At 45.0% G+C, this 24607-nt stretch overlaps 1 protein-coding gene across 1 annotated transcript; it reads left to right on the top strand.

The window, feature by feature from the left end:
* The first annotated feature begins 794 nt into the window (after positions 1-794).
* LOC122939543 (pre-mRNA-splicing factor CWC22 homolog) lies at positions 795-24317 on the top strand. Its single transcript, XM_044295609.1, has 3 exons — positions 795-814; positions 19352-19773; positions 24235-24317. Exons 1-3 carry the CDS (start codon positions 795-797, stop codon positions 24291-24293), a joined length of 501 nt encoding a protein of 166 aa, XP_044151544.1. The 3' UTR covers positions 24294-24317.
* The last annotated feature ends 290 nt before the right edge of the window (positions 24318-24607 follow it).

Below are 24607 nucleotides of genomic sequence, written 5' to 3'. Positions count from 1 at the left end.
TGATGAGGAAACGTTATACAGGACAGGTACCACAGGTAATGTCACTGTTCGCAGTGTCTACGGAAAAAGTGTACTGGATGTCACTGATATTATAGGGATGCGCACATTTTAAAAAGGAGATGTGGCGCGGATAATTTAACTGTCCGCAGCAGACACCGTCTACGGAAAAGTGTACTGGATGTCACTGATATTTTGGGGATGCGCACACTATAAACAAGAGATATGGCGCGGATAATTTAACTGTCTGCAGCGGACACCATCTACGGAAAAAGTGCACTGGATGTCACTGATATTTTAGGGATGCGCACACGTTAAACAGGAGAATAATTTAACTGTCCGCAGCAGCCTATTACACGGTATTTAGCGCAAGATGCGCTGAAAGTATATATTGCTGCTGTCACACACAATAGTCCTTAAAAGTACTTTTGGGTCTCTGAAAAGTATTTTGCATAAAAATCTTCCTATTACACTCCCTACACTGTCTGTCCCTTCCTATGCACACCTCTTTCTAACGCTGAGCAATTTAGCGCATGTTTGCGCTACAAACAAATATTGCTGCTGTCACACACAATAGTCTTTACAAGGACTTTTGGGTCTCTAAAACATTTTTGTACAAAAAATATTCAATTACACTCCCTACACTCTCTGTCCCTTCCTATGCTCAGCTCTCCCTGACTACGAATGAGCTATATAACACCCGATGTTGCGTTCCGGGCAGCCAATCACTGTAATGTCAGTAGCCAATATGGCTACTGGCATTTCAGTGAGGGCATGGAGACAGAGGAGATTCGAGCATGGCGTTCGAGGACATGCGGTACTCGGCCGAGTACTGCCATGTGCCGAGCATCAAGATGCTCGAGCCAAACAGGTGTTCGGCCGAGCATGCTCGATTGTCACTAGTAGCGACCCCGAAGTACAAGTTGCCCCAGAGACGATTTGCTGTCGCAAGTACAGCAGAATTCTAAGTGAGGATGGGAGGTGTCCGCCACGCCGGCTGGTGCAGTGGAGGCTGCTGGAGTGAAGAGTGGTTCGTTCTTCTGGTTGAACCCCATTGTCCCAGTTTCCTGGTGGACGACGAGAGTGGTGAAGAACTATTTGTGGGACGCAAGTCTGTGAAACGCCCTAGGCCCGACATAGCTTATACCCGGGGGATCACATGGAGTAGACCCCCATGGGCTCCCTCAAGGGACCATTTGCCACTGAGCTGACCCTCCTGTCGAGTCCAGGCAGGAGGATCCAGTCGCCGCTTCCCATAAAATCCACAGCCACAGCTGGAGCTTCTGAACCCAAGTCTACCCCAATTGTCCAGCTGGGATGCCTGTCAACCGCCGCCTTTTCCTACCACCTAACAGTGGTCTATTGCGAGTTACCATGGAAGATGGCATCGGCCGCAGTAAGAGGGACCAATTCTCCATCACCACCAATGGAGATCCCTGGCCACAGCCCCTACAGCCAGAGATCCTGTACTCCCCTGTCCCGGCAGGAGGTTCCGGTACTGCAAAGGAAAATGTGTCTGCCGCCATAGCCAGTGTGACCACCCGGTCACTACGGAGGTCCTCCACTAGAGGTCAGCGGAGCACCACCATGGCAGCGAGTTTGGCCTAGAGGCAGGAGCGCCCTCTAATGTCATTCAGCAGCTCCAGCAGCGAGAAGGATTTTCGACGCCTCCTCTAAGGAGCCCCTCTAGTGCATCCTGAAAAAAAAATTAAGGACTAATGGGAGTCACATCATGGACAGTTTTTTGAAGGTTGAGGATTTGTTGGCCATTCTGTTTGTTTTGTTGCCCTTGTTTGGCTCTCATCTGGATGGACATGCTTGTCAGGACTCCCCCCATCTGCGGAAAATACCTCCAAGTTGCGCACGTCTGCACCAAATTCCTTTTTCCTCCCTTCTCAGGTTAAGAGAGAATCCCCTTTTGCTCAAAGGGTTCTCATTACCATTGCTGCTCTTTTGTATTATACCAATGTGGAATACAAATGACTTTGGCACTATTTGTTCCAGTTTGGTGCACTTGATCCGCCAGCATTAAAGGAAAAGACTCTAAAGTGAATTTGATTGCACTATGGTATTGCATTTTATATTTGCAGTATTTTTGCACTTCTGTTTTACAGGTTCTGCATCGTATTTTGCCCATTGTATGTACTCTTTTACAGGTACAACACTGTTAACTTTTGCACTTTTGAATGGACTTTGGACTTCATACTTTTAGGTCTCATGCACACAACCGTATGTATTTTGCAGTCCGCAAAAAACAGATTAGCAGAAAATACGGATGACATCCATGTGCATTCCATATTTCGCTGAACGGAACAGCTGGCCCCTAATAGAACAGTATTATCCTTGTCCATAATGCTGACAATAATAGGACATGTTCTATTTTTTTGCGGAACGGAAATACAGACATAAGGAAACGGAATTCACACAGAGTACCTTCAGGTTTTTTTGCAGACCCATTGAAATGAATGGTTCTGTATACGGTCCGCAAAAAAAATGGAATGGACGCAGAATGAAAATACGTTCGTGTGCATGAGGCCTTAGCCAGATAGCTAGCATCCTTTATTGCTGATATGGACTGCCTCTGAGGACGTTAATATACGCCACAAGCAGATCTAATAACGTCAAGGGTAACCCCGCTGCTAAAATGTGTGTTTAGAGGGATCAACCCTCGTGGGAGTTCTGGGAGAGAACCGGCTCCTCCTCCTACTTTGGTGTGTGGCTTAGTGCGCAGCCTTGTGGATATGTATGTTTAGAAGAGCTGAGCGAATTTTTAAAAAGTTCAATGCAGCTGATTCCCCAAATTTTACTAACAAATTTGCTTCGTGGCGAATTACTTCGTCACCGCTCAGATGCCAAGTTAAATCAAACTTACCGCCTCTATTTGCTCGCAACGGGCCGGCCGCCGCCATCTTGCTTGAAGATCTGGTGTGAAATCTCGAGCGGCACAAGATTACATCATCACGCCGACGTCATACGTCACCACGCACAGGATTTCGGGCTAGATCTTTAATCAAGATGGCGGCTGGCGGCCCGTCGGGAGCAAATTGAGGCGGTAACTATGATTTTTTTTTTCGTTTTTTACACTATTTCAGGTTAAATCGAAATCGACGCGCGAAATATAGAGGGCCCTAGGGGGGCGGCACCCGTTGCATTTGGACCTGTTGAAAGCTCCAGCTTCCAAGGGTCACGATGCTGGTCAAATTAGTACGCTATAATTAATTACCCCTCTCCCTGTATGATGTAGGCATATTATTGGCTGTTATGACATCTGGCAGGATGCACGGTTAAGTTGATGCTTAACATTAGGGAGCCTATCAGTGTCATATCTCCCAAGTGATGTATTGCTCCTCATATGATGCTATCGACAGAGCCCATCCAGGAGCTTATTCAGCTTAATTACAGGAAGGAAGGAAAGTGACTGCACTGCATGTTGATATCAAGAGACTCATCAAGCAGAAATAGACTTGGCCGAGACATCATTTAAATGTATCAGAGAGAAGACACTTCCCGTTACCTGCAGAATCTTGTAAGATGACTGAGATAAGAGCAAAACTCCTTGATAGAAAAAGGATCTATCAGATGTGAAGATCTTATTTTCCGAGCAAAGAAAACATGTCCTAATTCTTCTCTCTTGAAGACACTTTGCTTTCCTCCTGTGGTTACTGCAAATCCTTGAAGTAATGTAAACAGTTAGTGGATGATTTCTCAAAAGATTTTTTTTTTTTCTTGAAAAGGCATCTGACGCCACCGGCCATGGGGAAAAAAAATTCTCAGTTCATTCGGATTTGCTTGAGGCAAAACTACAGCAGTGGTTGAACGTAGTAGGTACAAAAAGTATAAAATGTGTTTTGTAGAGATCGAGCAAAGCTGAGTATGTCATTCAAGTTACCTACTGATTATCCGGAAGCATAGCATGTCAGGAGAGATGGGGAATGGGCAATTTGAGTTTCAAATTCCCAATTCTTTTGTTTTTGGGGAAAAAAAACATTCACAGAGGTGTCCAGCATCCACAGTGGTGGAAAAGTGCAGGATGGGAGTGGTAGTCATTACAGATGATGTGGCTACTCATGGAGGTGGTCGTCCGGTTCCATTGCTCCCCTGAGGGCATGAAGTGAGGAGGGGGTGCACCAATGAAGGAGATGGAACGACCAGGGCATTTTAACATGTAACCAACGTTTACTAAAGAGCCATTGTTTTTCTACATACATTCATTTTCAAATGTACACACAATGTCAGTAAATTCCTGACTGAAGCAACTGAAGTAAGTATGTCTCTACAGTGTCTCTACAGTGCTCACTGCGGGGTGTAGACCTTAAAATGACTTATAATCTGTCTCTCTGGTATGACTGAGAACCTGTGGCCTTTAAACCCAGCCAAGGGGCTGTGAAGTCTAGTAGCCAAAACACTAGTATTACCTTCACAGTCTTTTCCCTCGCACCTGTAACGCCCCAGAGTGGCACAACCGTCTTTGCACCTTGCTACTGTCTTTATTGGTTAACCTCATGTCATCATGTGTATTTATTTCAGGTCCAAACACTGTGCATTTCCTATTTTGTAACTGTTAAGTTCAAGTGTAATGTACCTGGTTCACCAGTAGGTTGCAGCAAGCATGGCAGTGCTACAGTTAGAGAGAATGGAACCCTTCTTTCCATTATAACTCTCCCTCTAAGGAAGGGAAGGACTAGTTATTTAGAAGTTAGTTCCAGCTTAACCCCTGATAAGGGAGGTTGTGCAGGAGCATGTCCCTATGGACGTGCCCTTAAGCCAGCTAGAGCACCTTCAGCTCTGCTGGATATGGAGGCCACAGTCTGAAGCCTCAGAAGCCAGGAAGTAGAGTTCCTTGTACTACCGTACTTAAGAGACAGACTACCGAGAGAAGTTGCAGCATCCAGAGGAATCTAAGTTATACAGCTACCCTGTTACTACAGCAGAGCCGGAGAGCAACAGATGTAGCAGTGACGAGTTTGTCTGCCACAGTTTTAATGCTAAAGCCTGCTGGAACCAAGATAAAGTCTGTAGACCGTTTGGAGAAACGTTTATGTAAAGTAAAGCATTACAAGGTCTGGACTCAATTTATTCTTCATCCCCAAGTTAACTTTTCCCCTTTTTCTGCTGCGGAAGACAACGCCTGGGGTCCAGCCTATCCAGGTAGGAGCACCGTGACACAACATTACTTTAAGGGACTTTGTAGGCCACTCTATACCACTCTGTCATTCCTACACCTGGGTACCACCACCAACACCATTTCTTAAAAAGACTCTGTCCAGTTGTTGCTTCACTGCAACTGGCATCACAAACATTTCTTAAAGGGACCCTTTGCCACTGTCGGACGCTTCACACCCTCTAATTTGGCTGCTTAACCTTCTGTAAATGATTTATTTTCCTCAGGGGGCTGGACCTATCCCTGCCTAGTGATGGCTGCTAGGGCCATCTGTCAGCCATCTGTTACATAACAATTAAACAACATAGTTTTTAGATCTAACCATACATTACAAAAACTTGACATGTGCAAATCTCTATTATTAGCAATAGCCTGTAGGTCACTGCAGTTCTTCCCCTCCTCCTACTGAGAACATATGCATGTGTCTGTATTTAGAGATCTGGAGTGATAGCTGTTAGTCGAATGAGTGCTTTTCAGACAGCTATCTTATCTGTATGGCCACCCAATAGCTTACCATACATTAGATGTGTATTGGACAAACCCAATGAAACATGTTCGGCTGACCATCTAATGTGCATGGGACCTTCTGACTCTCCCCCAATGGCTCATAAGGCGGGAGATAAGGTTCAAGCATATTGAAATTCAACTGCACCAATCTTTTTGTTCTTGGGGAGATAAGCCATTGGCAGAGGAGTCTATCATCAGCTTTCTCCCTTCTCTCATTCACTATATACACACGTTCATCTGAGCCATGCATGGATATGTATGGGAGGATCGGGAGAAAAAGCTGTGTGAGAATTTGCCAAATAGCTATATCATGTATATGGCCAGCTTTAGGAGCTGGACCCACAGCAATCGCCTGATCAAACAGCTCTGGTCAAATCACGGAGGAGACATTACACCATAATTCATAATTCAACACTGGGTCTCAGCTGCCATATTCCGCTCATTGGCAGCCATAACCGGAAGAGAAGATTGTAGTAGTAAGGTTTCCGTTCCATTACGATTCCCATTTTTATTAGTAATGCAACATCTTTGCAATCGTTATGTTTCATAATAATCTTGTGATGCTATAGGGGTTAGTAGTAGCAGTTGCACCCATATTCTGGTACCTAAGGATGTCACCAGTATTATTTGTAGCATCTTAGTTTGAGGGACCCATGACAGATTTTGCATTGGGGCCCACAAGCTACAAGTTACTTCTCTGCCTATATAACTCGTTCATGCTATAGTAACTGAAAGTGTAAGCAAAGAGGAGAAAAGTCGTGTCATTACATCATAACATGGTACAATTTATTTTTTAACTTTACTCAATAACTGGTCGTATGCATTTGATGAAAGTCTTCTGAAATGCCCAACTTCCATAATTTATACCATTCATAGTTTGTAAAATTATTCATTTCTGATGGCCAGCCCCGGTTTAGTGTTTGCCAACAGGGTGATCAATATGGTCATCAGATCTCTTTACTTTTTTAATCCGTTGAGTTCAATTTAGGATGTTCTTAGATTCTAATGTGTATGGCCACCAGCTTTAGCTTAAGTTCAGTAGCATGACCTGCGCTGGAAGACAGCTACATAAGACATCTTCTAGTGGTTACTTGTAAGTGGTTATGAAGCTTCAAATATCAAGGGGCTGGTGAAATGACCTGACAACGTCCATTGATTTAACATACCTGCACCAAGGACCTGTCCGCAGCAAAGGAATTCCATGGGAAATTCCAGTGGTGAACGTTACACCTTAATACTCTGCCCGGTGAGATCCCTTTCAATTAGTGGTTTCTAAGGAATGCTAATAGGTGATCCAAGTATAATCCCACCATGAAAAGTGCCTGTGAAATGTTGTCACACCCATAAGAACGATAAAACATGAACTTTGGTAACACATTACTGAGAAAATGATGCTGAACTCACAATTCAATCACAATTACAGGAAAAAGGAAGTCTAACCTTGGAAATGGTCCATACTTTAATTGACTGAAGTGACAGGGTATCAAAGCTTTGGTTATGGCCTTTTCCTTAGGTCAGCACATACCTATAAACTAAATATCACATGTGGTCTGTTCTAATTCTGTAACCTAGGGGTACATTCACAAGAACGTTAAAAACAGTTGTGTGCCCACTATTTTTTATGGGCCATCACATGGTCATTTTCAGAATCATTGAGTTCTATTGGTCTATTCACATGGCTGTTTTTTTAATTGCCATAAAAAAGTAAACATGTCTTATTTTGTCTATTTTCATGGACCGATGGGGTCATTTTTTAATGGCTGTCTATCAGAAAGGCATCCATGAAAAAATTTAAAAAATTGATTGTTTTGCAGTTTTTAACCTACTTGGGGAAATCTCACTTATTGATCACAATGTCCATAAATGAGTGACAATGAGGGGGATTTGTGAGCATAATGCAAAGGGAAAGTGAAGTAGTTTCCCCAGAGTAATCAGATTTAACTTCATACTCAGCAGAGGCCATGAAAAGCGAACATATTAAAATATTTATGTATTACATGTTAGATAGATACAATAGAAATCACAGTTAAAAGGTGTGGAGAAAAGTCAACACCAGATGGCAGCAAATTTATGAAACGATAAGGCCATAAACGTAAAGTGTTTGCATTTACAATCACATATTTACCATTCATATAATCAAAAACAGAGACAAGCAAATCAGTTCTACTGATTCAGTAACTGTTCTGAACATCCTAAAAGAAATTAGAGTCTACCAAACCCAAAGCTCTTGTAATTCATTTCAGGCAAATCTGAAGGATCACATATAATACTTCTCCAAATGACATACACAAGCCAGTTCTCTTTCCAAAAAGGACAAGAAAAATGGGTGTCTCCAGAGAAAATTGCCCTTGTTAGCTGAGTGGCCTTTGTCAGGGTCTTGGGGGAGCCCTTTCTCGTTAGGGAGACCACCTAGTATTCATGAAACATATTGTAGTCCAGCTAATGCTGCTCTACATTTCTGGGAAAATACAGTATATGCAAATTAACACATCAATCTTCTACTGGCATCAAACAGGCTTAGTGTTCTTTTCGTAAGAAAAGCAATTTTGAATATCTTTCCCTGAAACCAAAGGTATGTAAATTAGCTTTCCTTTATGATAAAGCACTGCACTGATTGAGCTGATTGAGCTGATTGAGCAGTTTGAGGCTACCATTAGGGGAAAATATTAATATGAAAAAGGCTATGCCCAGGGAAAAGTCATATAATAAAAAAGGCACTGGTTGAACAGTTCAAAGCTAACTGTTCAATCAGGGCTTTTTCAAAAAGGAAAACTAATTTGCATACCTTTGGGTTTCTGGGAAAGCCTTTAGCCTTTCTTCCAAAATGAAAAGAATACTAAGCCCATCTGATGCTAGTAAAATCAAGATATGCTAATTTGCATAATATGCTATTCTTCTCAGAAATGCTGAGCAGAATTGGCTGGACTACAATGTGCCTCATGCATACCAGATGGTCTCCCTAATGAGAAAATGCACCCCCAAGACCACAACAAAGGCCTTTGAGCTAACTATGGCAATTTTGCATTGAGATGCTCCTTTTCATGTCCTTTTGGAAGGAGAACTGATTTGCATGTGTCATTCAGAGAAACATAGGACATTCAGTACTCTTGTCCTTTTGGAAAGAGAACTGGCTTGCATATCTCACTCTCATAATACCTTTCATATGGTTAGAATCAACTTGGACCCAAACTGAATTATCTTGAAAAATTTGGTGAATCACACCTGAAACTAATTTTGCGAGATTCGCTAATCTTTAATAAAAAATGATAGCACTCCTACGAGGTGTTTTTATAGGGACACTTTGGACTAAGAGGTACAGCATCAATCCACTAACTTCCATTAGTAATATATCCACACAGTTGTTATGTGGCTTTGATCTGCTTTATGTATCACATCTACATCTTTTCCTGCCTTTTTCACCTTAGTTTTATTTGACTTCTGACCGTGTACCTAGACATAGTTCTTGGCAGTGGAAAACACACAGACATCAGCATTCCTGATCCGAGGACCTGCAGCCAAGATTCACGTTGATACAAGACTACAAAAACTTTATACTGTCGGCGACTTCTGAACTCCTCGAGAGGATATACCTGAATACAGTGCACATTCCAGTCCACGCTGTACGTGCGTCTCTGTGGAAAGGAACTTACTGCCACTGTATTCCTATGCATGGGTAATGGCCTTACAAGATGTTTCCAGGAGGAGGAACCTGGCATAGACATTTATTTTTTTTTTCCAAAGCGCTCACTTTTCACATAACTTACATATCTGTCGATGACTATTGTGAGCAAGCGTCTATGATGTCATGTGAGGAAATGAAACAGATATGTAAACCCCATGCTGCTGACATGTTTTACAGATCATACAACATCTGTCCAGCGGGGCCTGCAGAAGTATTAGCACAATGTTACTTGAGCACTTAATAACCCTTTAAATACCAACACGGCTTCAATGTCTCCAGGGAACATCTGACATAATTCCACGTTTCAGCTGAATTTACAGCTTTCAATAATGTGACACGGTTCATTAATTCCACCGTATTAGACTGCAGTTTCCTCCACGCCATCCCTGTGTAAGCGGAGTAAAGTGACGACCTCAAAATTTGAAATGAACTTGCTTTATATGTAAAATGTTCTCACAGACAGTTAAAATGACACCCTCAGTGACAATGTTAAAAACATTTGGTCCATGTTATGGTCCTTCAAGTTCAATACGGTTTGCCCTTCCAAAAAATTTCATGGCCCAATTTTTTTTACAGTAGCCTCATGGTTCTTTGCAAGTTTTGGTAATTCCCCAACTTTATCATGAATTGTGGGCAGCTCCTGGTTTAAAACAAAAATTCTTCAAGGTATGTGTCTGCTAAAACCTCATGTCTTTCTTTGTATGCCTTGCAGTTATACCCCTAGGTCTGTGATGACTAACCCCTGGCACTCCAGCTGTGGTAAAACTATGATTTCCAAGATGCCTCTTGCTTGGCTGTTCTCAGAACTCCACAGAAATGAATGGAACATGATGGGAGTCATAGTTTTACCACCACTGGTGTCAGAGGTTAGCCATCACTGCCCTGGGTGTTAACGACTATGCCATCTTTATTCAATTCCATTTTTTTCAGATGGTAAAGTAGGTGTATAACACATCAAACTGGCAAAAGATTTGACCACAAAAACAATGGTGCGCTTCATGTTAATGTAACTTTCTTTTTTCTTCTTTTCACCCCATACATAAATGGCAGATGCTGGGTCTTTAAAGATAACACCCAATATGGAGCTCAGTGGGTTCCAAAGCTCGTGAATTCATGTCTTCCCACAACCTGAGTGGGCAACATAGCCTGTGGGTGCCTGCTGTTTTACATGGACACCCGGTTGCAACATTTGTGATGGGAGTTAACTCTGATCACAGACTTTTAACCCCTAAGGTGTTGTGGGCAACTGTAACCATGGCAACTGAGCAGTCAAATATCAGGAAAAGTTGAGGTAAGTGACTGAAAGGCCCCCTGTAATGAGATCATGGGAGCAATTTGATGGCTATGGCAGTCTGGGGCCTTCTGAAGTCTCCCAGGCCTGCCATAGTAAAGTTCCTATTAAGCCCTGCCTCTGGCAGGGATTAATATGTACACAGTGATTTTTCCCGTAAACCATTGCAGTCTATGGTATAAGCCATCTAATGATCGCATGTTGAAGTCCCCTAGGTTGAGTAAAAATAAATAAATAAATAAAAACTGTTTTAAAAAATGTTTAAAAAAAATGAAAAATAACCAAATCACCTCCTTTTCACATTTTAGAAAAAAAAATTAACATATTTGGCATTGCAGGATATGAAAAGCATTAAAATATAAAAGTATTTCTCATGGTAAACGGCATAATGAAAAAAAAGGCTTACGGTAATTGCCTTTTTTTGGTCACTCTTGCAAAAAATCTTATGAAAAGTGATAAAAAATTCACACATGCCAGAAATTTTGTTTGGTAAATTTGCCCCTGCAGGATTTTCTCGAGATTCACATGGATTTAACAAATATGTCCCACGAATGAAGGTTATGGACAGAGAGGAACGCTCAATATCTTATCAAAGCATCTCAATATCTCAATGCAGAGGTCAAGGCAGAGTTACCAGAAGTAAACAAAATACATTCAGACAATGTGTCTGGTTATCTAAAGAATTCTCTGCTTATTTTAAGAAACAAAGCCATCCAGGGCACTATTCACACCATTATGCATTAGGCTGTTCTAATTTTACGAACATAAACAAGTCTTCCTAAAGTGTCATCCCAGGCATCTAGAGAATTCCTGGATCCTCCATTCTTGAGTCCTATCAATTGCTTGAGAAAAGAAGAAAGCCAAAATACAAGGAGAGCCCCAATATCTCATGTATTGGAGTAGAAAATCACAATATACTGTATAAAGTGTGCCTCCTTTCAACCTGCAATGTATTAGGGAATTGTTTTCTTACCAATTGCCTATATATCATGGCAGGTTCTATACTCAACCACAAGTGTAGTGTGGTGATTTGCTATAAAAGTCTGCACCACAAATCCACAATAGAATCCACCGCCATTATGAAGGAACACTCTAGGCAAAAATGTGTTATACTTAGTGCAGGGCCTGAGGGGTGGTGCGTGACACAGGGACTGAAAGAGAGAAAAAAACTACCCTGTTGTAGATCTTCAGGACCTCCGCTAAGCATATTAGTTTTGTCTGGACAATTCCTTTAAAGGGCATCTGTCAGCAGTTTTGCACCTATGAAACTGGCTGACCTGTTGCATGTGCGCTTGGCAGCTAAAGGCATCCGTGTTGGTCCCATGTTAATATGTGCCTACATTGCTGAGAAAAATTATACACACACAGGCAGTGGCGTGGCGTAGCAGGGGGTGGGGGGGTGCAGTCCCGGGTGGCAGCTGTCAGGGTACCAGATGCAATTAGCGCTTCCATACAGGTGGAAGTGCTCATTGCTAGAGTGCAGGGTTGCTGTGGTCCTTTCACTTACAAACCACTCAGCTCAACGTGCACCTTCCCACCTGCAGACCAGCAGATTGAATGGTGAAGCAGGGAGCTGTCTGTTCCTTGCTTCACCATTCAGCCCTGTGCAGCATCCCACATATGTGTGTAAATGGGACACTTTAAACATCTGCCTATGTATTTGCAATGTATGGTATTTACTATTTATCAGGCTGGCAATGTCATTACACCAAATCGCCCCTAGGTGGTGCTGGCACCATATAATATATATAGCTTGGGTGTGTCTAGTAGAGAACAGGAAATGAAGGAGTTAGTGGGAGGAGGAAAGCAAGTGTATGGAGGAGAGAAACAGGCCTTATCCACGATGTAGCTGCAATTTCTTTCCTCCGGGACCTGATCAATCCTGGAGAGGACAAACCAAGAGTACTTACTGCAGCCAAGCACCAGACAGTAAGTCTACGTCTAAATATGAAGTAAGCCTAGTGAGGGTTACAGCTGAATCTAGCTTTTGGACTTCATCAGCACAAGTGCCTGAGAGTAACTTTCCGAGTGTCGGGACTCAAATGGATAATTAGTGCGCAGAATTGTCCTTATTCACTAGAAGCCTTCTGGGATATAGTGGAAACCTAAAAACCTGATTATTTCAGGAGAGCATCCTGAAAATAATGTAGCAGAAGACTGATGCCTGCCACGAGGGAGAACGCCCTTATTGGATAGCTCAAGATAAGTAGACAACAGCATATTTAGTACCAGAGTGCTATAGTTGGGACTTATAGTAAATATACTCTTTGCCTGTCAAGTAACAGCATTAGAAAATCCATCCATTGACAATTGCCTAAACCTGATATAAGAATTACAATTACCTTAACATCTGAATCATTACTGGTGCCATATGAATGCACTTTATTGATGGACTGTACCATCTGCCTTGAGACTATTGATTCAAGTAAATGTTCAACTGTTTTACAACAACTGACTCATTCATTACTACTACTACACTCAACATTTGCACCTTACGGTGCTGGCGTCACGAACTCAGGGGCCTAGCAACCAAAGCACCCTAAACACTACACCATCAAGGGCACCTTAACTTCCATCTGGCTGGCGTGCCCTGCAATCGAGAGTGCCCCACAGGATTTAGTGCTGTCTTCCCATCCACTGCACTGCCCGCCCAGGGAGGCTCTGCTAACCGTGAGTACATAAACTACTACCCCCATCAGCACACAGTGAGCCTCACGTGTTTTCCCCTGCAGACCCGGCATGCTGCACCTGCAGGCACAGATTGCATTGACACACTGTGTGGGAGGAGCCTGCAGCCCGGGAATCTGCCTGTGCTCCTCCCACACAGTGCTGCAGAGGAATCTGTGCCTGCAGGGGAGAGCTGGATCTGAGCATCAGGAACGGGACAAGGTGATAGTTACTATTTTTTTTAAATTAATTTTATTAACACTGAGGGGCACAATGTGGGCATAACTACTGTGAAGGGGCACAGATAGGGCATAACTACTGTGAGGGGGCACAATGAGGGCATAACTACTGCGAAGGGGGCACAATGAGGGCATAACTACTGTGAAGGGGCACAGTGTGGGCATAACTACTGTGAAGGGGCACAATGTGGGCGTAACTACTGTGAGGGGGAACAATGTAGGCCCAACTACTGTGAAGGGGTGCAATGATGGCATTACTACTGGGGAGGGGAGGCACAATGGCAGCATAACAACTGTGAGGGGGCACAATATTTTAAAGTATTTTTGGGGGTGCCAGAGAAAGGCGCCATACACCGTAGGCACAACACTGCACACAGGTCTGCAGTATGCATATTATACACACACACAGCTCTGCTGCATACATATAAAACACAACTCTACTACATACACACACAGCTCTGCAGTATGTATATTATACACACAAACACACTGTTGGCAGCAGATGAATCAGGTTTCGATCAGACGTGAAGCGCTCGCTCCGTACAGTATTGAAACAAAGTTTTATGCGAATGTCGATTCGCTCATCCCTAATCAGAATCTCAGCACATCTGCTTCTGGCTTTCTTCTCTCTCCGCTCTCTCTCTGTACATGTGCAGCCAGGCTCCACCCCTTCCTGCCTTTTCTTTTTAGCAGTACTTTATTAACAACATAACACTGTGTCTGGAAACAGGAAACCCCATCATGTAGTTTTTGCAATACACAGAATAGGGGGGCATATACACGTCTGTGCCGTGCTTTGCAGTCCGCATCTCAGTGAGCAGGACAAAGAAATAAGAAAAGAAACAATACGTCAGTGACCTTGCTAAATTTTTAATTACATGCAATTACAAAAGAATTCAGATCCAGGAGATGGTTTAAAATATTTTGCGGAAACCCCTTTAATAAAAACTCCCATTTATCCTCTTCCTGGTTTGGCCCCTCCTACTGATGACATCATTAAAGGACTTCAGCTGCACTAACTTGGAGTTTTTATCTCCTTTCAGTGCAGGTTAGGATCTTCCTCACCATGTGCTGAACAGATCAGTCATTCTTCTCTGCCGCCTGCACTGATCGCACAGCATCAGGCAGGGAAAGAGAAAATTGTGCAGACACTCACCTCTCTAATTAATCCAGTAGCAGAGTGTTGTATGAGTGCGCTTCTGAAACCTTAAGGAAGCAGTCAGGAAGTCTGGCACTGCTGTAGCATCCTGACCGCGTACTATAAGGCACAAGGACTTTTTAGCAAGATTTTTTTCTTGCAAAAAAAGTGCGTCCTATAGTCCAAAAAATATGGTTTGTCTTTATGCACTATGTAACCCAAATGGTTAATTATGGGCAGCGTAGAGTTAAGTCTGACAGGCTTGTAGTTAGTTTCTTGGATATGGGACTGGTGCCACCTCCTGGAGAGTGTCTAGTCTTCAGAGCTAGATGTAAGATGTGCATGTCTGAGCTCCTACTGACTAGGCTCGAAGTGAAGACTCGTCCGTGAAAACACCAATCCTGAGACTGAAAAGTACCCCTGAGAAAGAGAACAGAATACCATAGAAGGTCAAAAACCATAAAGGCCATGCAGGAAAAGCCAGTAAGGTAACTGATCGTTTATGGCAAAAGACTTCACTGCTGAGGGAAAGATATATTGCTTTGGGGCCCACCACACTTTGAGATGGACTGGCCATCTGGATCTTAGATCTCCACCCCTCAGACTGGAAATTGCATACAGGTAATTCACACTTTTGGTGCAGATCCGTTATGGATCTGTACAGACGGATCCGTTCAGATAATACATCCATCTGCATCCGTTCAGAACGGATCCGTTTGTATTATCTTTAACATAGCCGAGACAGATCCGTCTTGAACACCATTGAAAGTCAATGGAGGACGGATCCGTTTTCTATTGTCCCAGATTGTGTCATAGAAAAGGATCCATCCCCATTGACTTACATTGTGTGTCAGAATGGATCCGTTTGGCTCAGTCTCGTCAGACGGACACCAAAACGCTGCAAGCAGCGTTTTGGTGTCTGCCTCCAAAAAAGGAACGTAGAGGCAAAATGAGGCAAACTGATGCATTCTGAACAGATCTTTTTCCATTCCGAATGCATTAGATCAAAACTGATCAGTTTTGGACCGCTTGTGAGAGCCCTGAATGGAACGGAAAGCCAAAACGCCAGTGTGAAAGTAGCCTAATAAGAACGAGATTGGGTGCCTATTGTCATTTAAAGAGACTGCAAAGTGTACTTAGAAAGAGACAGGGAGTACTACTACTACCATTATTGCTGCTTACACACAACCATTGGGAAAATACCACTTTGTGATATACTTCACAACTGTGCCTTTGCTGCTGTAAGAACTGTTACACCCATTATCTATTCAGTAAAGAAAGACATTATTTAAGGGGTTCTCCGGGCTTTTAATATTGATGACCTCAGGTTAGGTCATCAATATTAGATCGCCGGGGTCTGACGCCTGGCATCCCTGCCGATCAGCTGTCTCTCTTCCTGCTGGCTGCTTTGCCATAGACATAACAGCAGCAGGAAGAAAGAAGGGAGACGGAACGTGCACACTTCACACGCCGTCTCTTTAAATAGCTGAATGGTGGGGGTGTTGGGTGTCCGATCCCCGCCGATCTGATATTAATGACCTATCCTGATGACTATTAAAAGCCCGGAGAACCCCTTTAATGCAACCAAATGGGCCGTCACTAATTTGCCCGCTCAAGGAGCTCTGAAAAATGAATGGTGGAATCGGATTGGTTGCTATGGGCAACTAAGCACGTTTTCCTTTACACCACTTTTGATAACTCTCCCCCAATGCTTTATGTATATCTCCTAAACCCGTTTCCCAAAAGAACCTATGGCCTCTAAAATTTCCCCTCAGGAACCCATTTGCAGCATATATTATATTAAACACATTGAGGCAAATGTATGAAACTGGATTGCCCATAGCAACCAATCACAGGGCAGCTTTCATTTTTCAAGAGCAGACTGTGAATTGAAAGCTGTGCTGTGATTGGTTGCTATGGGCCACACAGGCAACTTCTCTTTTAAGACAGTTTCACCTGCCATTGAAGGTGTAATATTAAAGAAATATTATTTACTGCCCCTTTAATTAGAGTGAATGTATGAATCAGTGCACTTATGTCTATATAAAGCACAATATGTTGTGCTATATGAGAACTGTGCATTACTTCATTTTTTTTTTGTTCCTCCTTGCAACGTAAACCTATGTAAAATGATATCCAGAGAGTCGTTCCCATTATTTAATGCCTGTGGAATCTCTTGAAACAAAGTATAATACACAATGCGGCTACAGTTGAAGTGTTTGTGCCAGATTTGTGCAGTAGCTGCAGACAGGAAAGAATGACTGCCTTAAAAGATCCAAGCGTCTTGTGTTTAAAACACACGTAAAGCCCCAGCCCGGACGCAGGCTGACTGGAAAACGCGCTAGCCAATGGTCCAGATTGGGATGAAATGTCACAGTGACCCTATTGTGACCACATGACCTCACAAGCAGCATATAACGCACGATAAGAGAAGAAATACTTGGCTTCGGAGCAAAAATCATAATACTGCTACCAGAGTGTGATGATCACAGCAATTTAGGTTCTTAATGACTGTTTTTTGTTCGTTTTGCATGTTTAAACTGGATCCCATCTGGACAGCCATGCGATGTGCCCTATTTGAGGGTAGTTTCCTGTAAGGACAACTCGGCAACTCCACCAATCAGCTGTTTCGGGCAGCTGTGGCGCTGGGAACTATATAGTGTATGGAACGGAAGTGGAAGGGAGCTGAGCTGCAGTACCCCTGTATGGCCACTATACCATGTACTGGCACAGCTGCTGCCCAAACAGGCTAATGGGTGGTGGTGTCAAGTGTTGGACTCCACCAATCTGACGTTGATGAGCTAGCCAGAGGATAAGTCATTAATATCTGCAGCCAGGCCTGGACAACCACTTTAATGCAATATCTACGTTTATAATACTGGTTTGGGAAAGAAAGGAGCCTTGGTGCAACTATTACCTCAACACCCCCCATAGCTAAACCCATTTGCCCTCTCTGCATCTTGCAAATGTCCAAAACAACAAAAAGATGGTCCTTCCAGCACCAGAATAAATATCAAGCTTTTATTTTACACTTTATTGGCACACTTTTGCTACGATTAAGAAAATGGATTTTACTGGGTTGCATCAAAAGGGGCAATGATGCCGTGATGAGAACATAGTCCTGCCACTTTACACTAGTCAGACCACACATGGAGGACTGTGTACAGTTCTGGGCTCCTGTGAACAAGGCAAACATAGCAGAGCTGGAGAGGGTTCAGAGAAGGGCAATTAAAGTAATAACTGGAATTGGCGGACTACAGTACCCTGAAAGATTATCAAAATTAGGGTTATTCAGTTTAGAAAAAAGACAACTGAGGGGAGATCTAATAACCATGTATAAATATATCAGGGGTCAGTACAGAGATCTCTCCCATCATCTGGTTATCCCCAGGACTGTGACTGTGACGAGGGGACATCCTCTGCGTCTGGAGGAAAGAAGGTTTGTACACAAACATAGAAGAGGATTCTTTACGGTAAGAGCAGTGAGACTATGGAACTCTCTGCCTGAGGAGGTGGTGATGGTGAGTACAATAAAGGAATTCAAGAGGGGCCTGGATGTATTTCTGAAGTGTAATAATATTACAGGCTATAGATACTAGAGAGATCGTTGACCTAGGGAATTATTCTGCTCGTTAACCGCCCTGTGGGAGATTGATTGAGGCCTCCAAATAGTAGCAGTTTTTTTTTTACTCTTAAAGAGTGAACACTTTGCTGGAGAACCTTTAGCTTTTGATCTGATTGGAGTCGGGAAGGAATTTTTTTCCCCTGAAGTGAGGAAAATTGGCTTCTACCTCACATTTTTTTTTTTGCCTTCCTCTGGATCAACTTGCAGGAGTGTGACTCCCATGTTGTGTAAGCATGGGGGCCATTGACTGAAGGGCAGGTGGGTGCAGGGAAGGGTTAATTATAGGGAAGGTCTCGCCGAGCGCGCCTCAGGGGGAGTATATATATAGGGTTAACTCATCCTCCCCTTCTTCTTGGTGTGCGCTCAGCCTACAAAGGTTTTCTGCACCAGGTGAAGCAGCAATTATGGCAGATTTAAACAAAGCGGACCTCCTGGCTCCCCTACAGGAGAAGGTTGCCAGGAAAGGTTCCTCATGGTTAGCTCCCCTGCTCTCAGCCAGTGCGCCGGGGAGCTCTGTATCCCCTCAGGCGGCTGCTGCCCCTCCTGCCGCACGCCCAGTGCTATCCTCGCGCCCCCCTGTCCACTTCCCTAGTCAGGCAGTCGCCGGCATGGACGTGCCCAGGGCACCTACGGGCCTGCCGCCCAGCAATGTACAGCCCCGATTACATGTCCCCCGGGAGACGGCGTGGCTGTGGAACCCCCGGCTGTGTTGCAGGTTGCACAGCCTGTTTTTCCTACTGGGGCCGTGCAGCCTGATAAGAACCCACCAGGCAGGCTGGCAAGATGGTTTAGATGCCAACCAGTGCCTTCTCCACCTGCTGTTTTTAATCCACCCCTCCTCTGGCCCCCCCCCCCCAGCAACAGCCCCACAGGGTGACTTACCGCCTCCTGTTGCAGCTCCTGCTCGTTCTGAGTCTGGGGCTGCAATTACTCCTGTTGGCCCCCAGAGAGAGCTCTCGGCTGTTAATGACAGCAGTGAGGAATTCTTTGAATTTGAAGCTGTCCCTGGCACACCACAAGATAGGACATCGTCAATTCCTATAGACAGCCGCACGTTGGTGTGCAGGGATTTAGCATAGTCAGTGGCCTAAGTCGTCGGGGCGCGCGTCGCTCTGCATCATCATCATCGGACTCGGTCAGTAGCGTATCTCGCAGCCGGAGCGCAGTCCGTAGTTCTTACAGCCGGAGGTCGGACCACGGTGGGCAGTTGTGCCTTGGTCACAGAAACCGCAGGTCCCGTTGCTCCAGGAGGCACAGAGATCAGTCGGTTTCCTCGTGTTCCAGTGTGGAATATCGTGGTCATTCTTCCAGGAGGGATCGTCGCAGACGGAGACGAAGTCGTGGGAGGCGTTCTCACAGCCCTTCGCAGGTGACTAGGTCCGCGCCTGTGGTTATGGCTCCTGACACTCCTGTGCTGCCTTCCCCTCCGGTTCCCGTTCTGGCTGCCGCCGCACTACCGCCAAGAGGTCAGTCTGCTTGTGGGTAGGTGGGAGTGTATCTGGTTCGGGGATATGCTGTTTTTAATACATTGGTTGCCAAGTTGGAAAGTTCAGTGCCGATGCCAGGGGTGGCCCCTCCACTGCCTGCGAGTGGTTTGGATGCATCCGGCCTTTTGTTTCGTGATGCTTATTTTTGTGGAGTGGCCCCGTTAAGTAGTCAGGTCACTCAGGAGGTTAAGGAATAAATAGGTAACTGTGAGTACGTGGATATTTGGTCCTTGTTGGCAGTCGATCAATTGACTGTCGATAAGGAAAAACATGTAGAGCAATCTGATGATAGGAAGCCCAAGGTCGCCAAGACGTTTGGCAACTGGTTACAGGCTTTTTCTATATTGGCTGGGATATATAGTCCAGACAAAGCGTGGGATTTATTCACTTATGTTGACTCAATTTATTCGGCTCACAAGTTACATGGTGGTACGGCGTGGTGGCGTTATGACGAGGAGTTCAGACACCATCTGGCATTGAGACCCGTGGTTGGTTGGGCGTCAAAAGCCACTGATGTCTGGATCCAATTAATGTTGTCATCCAGCCCTTCCTCGTTCTTTCAGACACCTCACGCTGTGGGTTCCTATGACCCCGCAGAAGGAGGTCGCCGGCCTGGAGCTTGTTGGCTCTTCAACGAAGATCACTGTCGCTTCTTTGCATCATGCAAATTCCGGCATGAGTGCTCCCTCTGCAGTGGGTCCCATTCGGCCCTCAGGTGCTTAAAAAAAATACTTTCGCGGTCAGGGCGGTTCCTACCAGAGCGGAGGACCCCAGTAAACGTGCAAAGGATGCGCCAGTGGGTCGAACGGTATCCCAGGCGACAGGAGGCCTTCAGGCTTCTTAAAGGTTTTGAGTCCGGTTTCTGGATTCCTTACATCTACCCCATCACTCGATTGTGTTCACAGGTAATCTGAAGTCAGTTTTGGAGCACCCTGGGGAGGCGCAAGTGAAAGTAGGCAAGGAGGTTGCTCTGGGTCGTATGGCTGGTCCTTTCGAGGAGCCCCCGTTTCACAATTTACGGGTGTCCCCTCTTGGCGTGGTGCCCAAAAAAAGAGCCGGGAAAATTTAGATTGATACACCATTTATCATTTCCGGAAGGCGATTCCGTCAATGATGCGATCCCAAAGGAAGAGGCGGCTGTCTCATATACCTCTTTTGATGCGGCTTCACGCCTAATCGTGAAAGCTGGCCCGGGGGCCCGCTTGGCAAAAACAGACATAGAATCAGCCTTTCGGCTTCTGCCGGTCCACCTGGATTGCTTCCATCTCTTTGGTTATCAGTTAAATGGTTTCTTCTACTTCGACATGTGCCTTCCCATGGGTTACTCCATTTCTTGTAAGTACTTTGAGATGTTTAGTTGTTTTTTAGAGTGGGTAGTAAAAGTTGAGACTGGGAATATTTTGGTTGCACATTATCTGGACGACTTCCTTTTTAACGGTCCGAGCGGGTCTGAGGTCTGGGTGTCAACGCTGATGACTTTTCGTTTTTTTCGCAGCACGGTTCAGAGTTCCGTTAGCCGAGGAAAGACTGAAGGTCCCACGCGTTGTCTTTCCTTCCTAGGTATCCAAATTGACACAGAGAGGGGCTTGCTTAGTTTGCCACAGGATAAGCTGATGCGCTTGAGTGCTGCCATCAATAACTGTCTGGATGCACAAAATATTACGCTTAGGGAATTGCAGTTGCTCCTAGGTCAGTTAGCCTTTGCATGCCGTATTTTTCCGATGGGGCGTGTTTTTTCACAGCATTTGGTGCTGGCGACGGCGGGCGTTCGGCAGCCCCACCATTTTATCTGATTACCAAAACCTTTAAAGGATGACCTTCAAGTTTGGTTGCGGTTCCTGCATTTCTACGACGGTGTTTTGTGTTTTCCAGAACCGGAAATCGACAGCGACGCACTTCACCTTTTTACTGATGCGGCAGGTTCTTTGGGCTACGCTGCGATATTTGGAGATCGCTGGTCGGCAGCGCCTTGACCTTTAGATTGGTTGGATCGCGGTTTGACAAAAAATCATACCTTTTTGGAACTCTTCCCGATTGTGGTGGCGATGGAAGTAAGGGGTCCTCAGATTAGGAACAAGCGTATTCACTTTTGGTCGGACAATGAAGGGGCAGTTATAGCGATTAATAGTTTAACCTCTCATTCTCTGCCTGTACTGGGGCTGTTGCGTCAGCTTGTTCTAACATGTTTATTGCATAATGTGGTTTTCAAGGCGTGGTTAAGGCCGCTGATTCAGAATGTAGTGGCTCCTGCCACCTGGTCCAGTCATGGTAAGGCATGGTTTGAATGATTGGCATTGGCTTAGGCTACTTTCACACTAGCGTTCGATCGGATCCGTTCTGAACGGATCCGATCATAATAATGCAGACGGAGGCTCCGTTCAGTACGGATCCGTCTGCATTATTTTAGCATATAACAGCCTAAGTGTGAAAATAGCCTCGTACGGATCCGTCCAGACTTTCAATGTAAAGTCAATGGGGGACGGATCCGCCTGAAGATTGAGCCATATTGTGGCATCTTCAAACGGATCCGTCCCCATTGACTTACATTGTAAGTCTGGACGGATCCGCACGGATCCGCACGCCTCCGCACGGCCAGGCGGACACCCGAACGCTGCAAGCAGCGTTCAGCTGTCCGCCTGTCCGTGCGGAGGCGAGCGGAGCGGAGGCTGAACGCCGCCAGACTGATGCAGTCTGAGCGGATCCGCTCCATTCAGACTGCATCAGGGCTGGACGGCTGCGTTCGGGTCCGCTCGTGAGCCCCTTCAAACGGAACTCACGAGCGGACCGACGAACGCTAGTGTGAAAGTAGCCTAAGGCGGACGTGTTGCTTACATCTGACTATTGCCATAGGTCACACATTTATATTTGTGTCATCTTGGTGATAAGGGGTGTTCGTCGGGCGTGGTTCAAAAGCGGTTATCGGGTGTCTCCTTTGCATTTTGTCTATTGGGTATCCATGACGTCACTAAAGATTTAGCCATTTCCTTGATTATAAAAGGGTGGAGGAAGGAATCTCATCCAGTTCACAAACCTGTGTCATTTGCTTTACTACGGAGACTTTGTGACGTCATTCCTTTTGTATTGCACTGTATTGCTAAGTCAGGTTTGTCCCCATCAGAATTTGGTACACATTCGTTTTGCATTGGGGCAGCTACGGTCGCGGATGCGGCGGGTATGACGGAGGCGCAAGTTAAGAGACTTGGGAGTTGGAAATCTGATTGTTTTCGTAGATATATATGGCCTGATTTATTAATTGGTTAACAGTTGTTTGTTTTTTCCTTTACGTTTTATGAGGCCAGCGGTGTGGTTGCTTGGTCACTCTTACATTTACTGGGCCGTGCAAATGGCATCATACAGCCCGGGAGGCTTGCAATTGGGTTTCTTGCAAGCAGACGTGTCCTGGAGAGGTGTTCGGGGTCTTAGATGGCTGCAGGTGCTACCGGAAGTGGTGACAATTAGTTTGGAATCCCGTGGTCCACGGTGCTGGTTATCCACGCCAGTGGCAACGATTTATGTGCAGTTCGGATTTTGGAGTTGATTTCCGTTATGCGGTCGTACTTTGATCATTTCCCGGCCTTCTTTAATGATTTGTTTGTGGTTTGGTCCTAGTAAGTTCCCTGTGTATTGTGGAGCGGCGCTAGGAACAACAGTGGCATCGAGATGGCACGCCGCTTGCTGAATATGCAGGTGTCTACACATGTTAGGTCGAAAGGTGGGGTAGTGGTTCGCCACTGTCAGTTGGAGGGAGAAAACCGTAACTTAATGCTACGGGACAGTGTACCTTAACGACATAGATTTGGACATATTTATTTTGGGGTTGCAGGATGCCATTGACCGAGCCCTCTTCATTTTGTTGGGGGGGAGGGGTCGGAGCTCGGTGTAGGCTTAAACCCGGCTCCGGTGGCGGAGGGAAGACCTTGTCTAAGAAGAAGATAGAGAAGTGGAAGTCACCTGAAATTTCCACAAAGACATGCTCACCGTGGCCACGGTGACCAGGCATACAAGGTGACGAAGAAAGTGCAGCGGCTTGTGATTTATGGGTAGACTAGGTCCTCCTGTCTTTGTAATAAAGCTGTGGCCTCCCCCCTTTTTACCACAAATATAAGGTTCGGTTGATTTATTTGATAGATAGAGAACCCCCTGTGTGAGTGGGATGTTGAACGTCTCTTCAGTCATGTGGCTCCCATGCTGTGTAAGCGTGGGGGCCATTGACTGAAGGGCAGGGGGTGCAGGGAAGGGTTAATTTTAGAGGAGGTCTCGCCAGGCCGAACGCGCCTCAGGAGGAGTATATATGGGGTAACTCCTCCACTTCCTCTAAACAAGTGGTTTTCCCACCCTCCCTCCCTGTGTTTTTTATTATTTTTCCCGATTCTGCAGTGATATGTTACAGATCTTTACATTGTTTGTGTTGTTTGTTGACTCATATACCTGTAATTTCAGATGTCACAGCTGGCGGAGTGAGGACCTTGTCTAAGAAGAAGATGGAGAAGTGGAAGTAACCGGAAGTTTCCACAAAGACATGCTCACCAGGCATACGAGGTGACAAAGAAAGTGCAGCGGCTTGGGATTTATGGGTAGACAAGGTCCTCCTGTCTTTGTAATAAAGCTGTGGCCTCCCCCCCACCTTTTTACCACAAATATAAGGTCCGGTTGATTTGTTTGATAGATAGAGAACCCCCTGTGTGAGTGGGATGTTGAACGTCTCTTCAGTCTAACAGGCTGAACTGGATGCACAGATGTCTTTTTTCAGCCTTATAAACTATGTTACTATGATACTGTTCGAAACTCCTGAGCATTTGTACCAAACTTTTAG

This window comes from Bufo gargarizans, chromosome 5 (assembly GCF_014858855.1).
Source record: "Bufo gargarizans isolate SCDJY-AF-19 chromosome 5, ASM1485885v1, whole genome shotgun sequence".
NCBI lineage: Eukaryota > Metazoa > Chordata > Amphibia > Anura > Bufonidae > Bufo > Bufo gargarizans.
Note: the sequence above shows the minus strand (reverse complement) of the source record. Positions and strands in the feature narration are given on the sequence as shown.

What these genes read in the sequence shown, in the direction of transcription:
- LOC122939543 (XM_044295609.1), top strand. Translation starts at nt 795, where the DNA reads ATGGCGTTCGAGGACATGCG. An exon ending in ATGGCGTTCGAGGACATGCG is followed by an intron (nt 815 to 19,351) that starts GTACTCGGCCGA and finishes CAATTCCTATAG; the next exon opens with ACAGCCGCACGTTGGTGTGC. An exon ending in CGCCGCACTACCGCCAAGAG is followed by an intron (nt 19,774 to 24,234) that starts GTCAGTCTGCTT and finishes CTGTAATTTCAG; the next exon opens with ATGTCACAGCTGGCGGAGTG.